The sequence below is a fragment of the Cebidichthys violaceus genome, unplaced genomic scaffold (genome assembly GCF_023349555.1).
Source record: "Cebidichthys violaceus isolate CVI_PGR_0920_01 unplaced genomic scaffold, fCebVio1.0.p SCAF_7, whole genome shotgun sequence".
NCBI lineage: Eukaryota > Metazoa > Chordata > Actinopteri > Perciformes > Stichaeidae > Cebidichthys > Cebidichthys violaceus.
Window position 1 is genome coordinate 9,239,964 of NW_027176927.1, and position 3,966 is coordinate 9,243,929.

Here is a 3,966-nt window from a genome sequence, read left to right on the forward strand (position 1 = left end):
TTACCAATGGGGACAAAGCATGTATCTATTAATCAATTAATTGTGAAATACTGGACACACAGGAAGTGTTTTGTCATGCCTATGCCAAAATTGCCCCCCAAAAAATCCTATCGTTGGAATAGAATTATCCAACATGTCAGCTCTGAATGGTTGCTGCTATGCCCGTCAGACTGTTTCAGATATCGTGTCAGTCACGAAACATAAATCTAAACATCCGAACATAAAAATGTGTTATCTCAATCAGTAGACGCTAAAAAAGTTGTGCATTTTTGTTTAATACAGTTTGCTTTTCACCACAAATCTGAAGTAATCCTGTTGCAACACAACAATTACACATCAACGACTCTGTCGAGAGACAGAAAGAGAGATACGGCTGGAGTTACTGTCAGACATCACAACATGTACAGCTGGAGGATGGACTACAGTGTGACACCGTCTAGGACTGCAAACAACTACAGCATTCTCTGTCTTTTTTCATATATATATATATATATATATATATATATATATATATATATATATATATATATATATATATATATATATCAGCTCAGACGGCCCTGTACATTTGCTTGCTTTCTTCTTGTGACTGACACATATAATAACACGTTATTGCACTGAGCTACAGGGAGGCAAACGGTCAGACATCAGTGGAAGGAAGTGGGGTTTTTTTGTTATCCAGAGGTTTCAGCACCCTGGACAGCTCCTGGTGAAGGGCCACGTTGAATGAGAAGCGTCACCCAGCCTGACCCCCCCACCGTGTCCTTGATGAAACCCCGTCTCAGTGTATTGATTCGTTCAGGCTGTGCTCACTGGGTGAACTCCGGCTCATGTTTGACAAGCTCGCCATGAGGGATTTGACTTTGTGGGCGTAATAGTTCCTCAGGTTGACCGAGGGCACCTCCTTGATCCCCTCGTCGAAGTCACAGCTCCTCATCGCGACCTCCAGCTGTTTCTGCCTCTTGTAGAAGAGAGAGAATTTGTTGAAAATGAGCGTGATCGGAAGCACGACTACAAGGATCCCGGCCAGGATGCACGCCGAGGCGGTCAGCTTGCCCGCTATCGACACCGGCACCACGTCCCCGTACCCGACGGTGGTCATGCTGACGGTGGCCCACCACCAGCACGACGGGATGGTGGAGAGATCCTCGCTGTCCTCTTTCTCCACCGTATAGGCCATGACGGAGAAAAACGACACGCCGACGGCCAGGTAGAGGAGCAGCAGGCCCACCTCCTTGTAACTGTTCCTGAGGGTGGCCCCCAGTGAGCGCAGCCCCGTGGAGTGACGCGCCAGCTTCAGGATGCGGAAAATCCTCATCAGCCTCAGCACTTGCGCGACGCGTCCCAGGTTGGCCAGCGCCGGGCTGCTCTCTACCACAAGGTTGATGAGGAGCGTCAGGTAAAACGGAAGTATGGACACCAGGTCGATCACGTTCAACGGGTGCTCGAAGAAATGCAGCAGGTCCGGTGCCACCGTGAACCTGGCGACCAGCTCAAGAGTGAACCAGCCGATGCCAAAGTGCTCCACGATCTCAAACCGGGGGTCCTCTGCGGGTTGCCCCTCACCGTCCACCAGGCTGAACTCGCTCATGCTGTTCATGCACATGGTGGCGATGGAGCCAAGCACCACGAGGATGGAGAGGATGCTGATGATGCGGCTGGCCACGGAGTAGCCAGGATTGTCCAGCATCAACCACACGCGCCTCCGCGCGCTCCCGAGCGGTTGCTTGTCAAACTTGGTGGCGTCGCTGTAAAACTCCAACAGCTCGTCGAAAGACGACGTGGTGCTCCCTTCGTCGCTCCTGTCGTCCCAGTCCTCCCGGTCCTGGTCCATTTTCCGGCAGTGGTACGCGCTACTGCAGCACGAGTCGATGAAGAACTCGTTGATACCCCAGTACTCGATCTCCTGGCTGAAGGAGAAGATGCACAGCTCGGCCATGACGTGCAGCCGGCCCGTGTTGTAGAAATTCAACACGTAGGGGAAGAGCGCCGGGTTCCTGTCGAAGTAGAACTCCTTCTCCGTGTCGTCGTAGTCGTCGCACAGCTCCAGGATGGACTCTTTGGACTGGCAGTGGAGCAAGCGCGCGAGCCTCGTCTCGGGGAACCGGGAGAGGGTGTCGGACTGGAGGCGCTTCTTGAAGCCGCCCACGTTGATGTGGATGGCGGCGTTGTCATCCGTGTGAGCCCTGCCGCCCGGTTTCCCCAGAGCCTGACCCGTCATGTCTGGAGAGGGGGGGGGGGGGGGGGGGGGCACACACGCATAGACGCGCGGCGCACAGAAAGAAAAGAAGGTGACGGACACATGGACACAAAGAGGAAGAGACAGTCAGTACAAAGCGAGGCACGCACATTCAGAGAGGGCGATAAATACATATATTATTATCCTGTGACTTAGAGCGACATTTGCTTTTTTAAAGTAAAAGAAACAGAAAAACTATTTGTGACAAACATGTGTTTTCTCCCAAATTACAGACAATTACATTTCCAACCTCCCAACCTTTTGAAACAAGGAATTTACCTTAAAGCGCTGCCGGATCACTGAACCCCCCCGTGAGTAGAATCTGCTTTCAACTCCGGTGATCGCATATTGCAGTTCACGGCCAAGTTGTGGCCAGTGTAATAGCCGCAGAGACCCCCGCTGTCCCCTGGAGTCTCCGTCGGGTTGATATGCTCAGCTTGGGCAGTGGAGGACTTTGTCAAATCTGTTGTTGCCCCTCCAGACAAGAGATACATTGACGGGCACCTCCTCCTCAAATTCACCCGGAGGCTGGTTGTAGCCGGTAGTCCTTACATCCTGCACCCGCCGACCAAACTCCTCCTTCAGCTACAGGTATCGGCTACATTTAAAAACAGTGGATTCTGGGGAGCCATAGGAACAGATACACGCCCTGGCGGCCGCTTTTTGTTGTGCGAGGGAATTCCCCTCTCTCTCTCTCTCTCTCTCTCTCTCTCTCTCTCTCTCTCTCTCTCTCTCCTGTCTATCTGTTGCTGCGCAGCAACACGTAGCTCTCCCTCTGCACCACCCTCCAAGAGTGATCTCAGCATCCTGGTGGTGTGTGTGTGTGTGTGTGTGTGTGTGGGGGGGGGTTCGAGGCGCGGCTCCGCGAGGAGAGGAGAGGAGTCACCAACTAACAAAATAAACTACTGCAATGATGCGTTTCCGGTTTAAGTGTACAATAACTGACTTCCATAAGCTTCATATTTACTGCATGTAGGGAAGGGAGATTTACCAAGCATTGTAATGTCACATATAATAAGATCACCAGCTAATATCGTTTCGAGCTGGAACTGCATGGAAAGGTGGGTGTCGGTCAGCTTCCAAGCAGTGTGGTGTGAAAGAAAAACAAACCAACCACAGGATTTTATGATAGCAAATATGTGATCGTGGCATGCTTTTAAAAGCTAAGCTGATAATAAACTCATCTGCTGATTGAAAAGTCTCTTCAGGAAGAATTGGATTTCCACACAGGGGTCCTGATGGTGAAGGATGACAATTGCCAAAACTATCCAATCAATGAGTAACTCTCTTCAAAAGTCAGTGTGAGCATGAACTGGACCAGAACTAAAAAGCAACAATGTATAATTTTGTTACCGCGCTTCGGAGCAGATGAACCCAACAACAGGTGTGAAAGCACCCTGAAATCACACAACAGGAGTGCCCTTTAATATCACTAATACAACAGAGCAAATAGGTAACCATAGAAACAGTATAAGTGTCCTGTAAGAATGTCCCAGATGATTTATAGTGATGTATTTGATGCAATATAGTGACTAACACTGATTTTTTTTTTTTATTTGAGGCGCGATGCCCTCATGTAAAGTGTATTGATTGTCGAGTCTATGGTCATCGATCACACAGTCACTGTCACGCAGTGTGGATCAATAGCATGATGACATTCAACCAGCGCCAAAGTCTCCTCCCTTTTAACACTGCTTTCTAATCCTCACTACAGAACCATGATGCTG

The 3,966-nt window shown here is 49.9% G+C and overlaps 1 protein-coding gene across 1 annotated transcript; it reads right to left on the reverse strand.

The window, feature by feature from the left end:
* Positions 1-257: 257 nt before the first annotated feature.
* Positions 258-3,013, reverse strand: LOC137891700 (potassium voltage-gated channel subfamily S member 2-like). Its single transcript, XM_068736443.1, has 2 exons — positions 2,519-3,013; positions 258-2,223 (listed from the first exon to the last, which is right to left on the reverse strand). The coding sequence occupies exon 2, from the start codon at positions 2,219-2,221 to the stop codon at positions 782-784; it is 1,440 nt and encodes a 479-aa protein (XP_068592544.1). The 5' UTR covers positions 2,222-2,223; positions 2,519-3,013; the 3' UTR covers positions 258-781.
* Positions 3,014-3,966: the final 953 nt, after the last annotated feature.

What these genes read in the sequence shown, in the direction of transcription:
- LOC137891700 (XM_068736443.1), bottom strand. Translation starts at nt 2,221, where the DNA reads ATGACGGGTCAGGCTCTGGGGAAACCGGGCGGCAGGGCTCACACGGAT.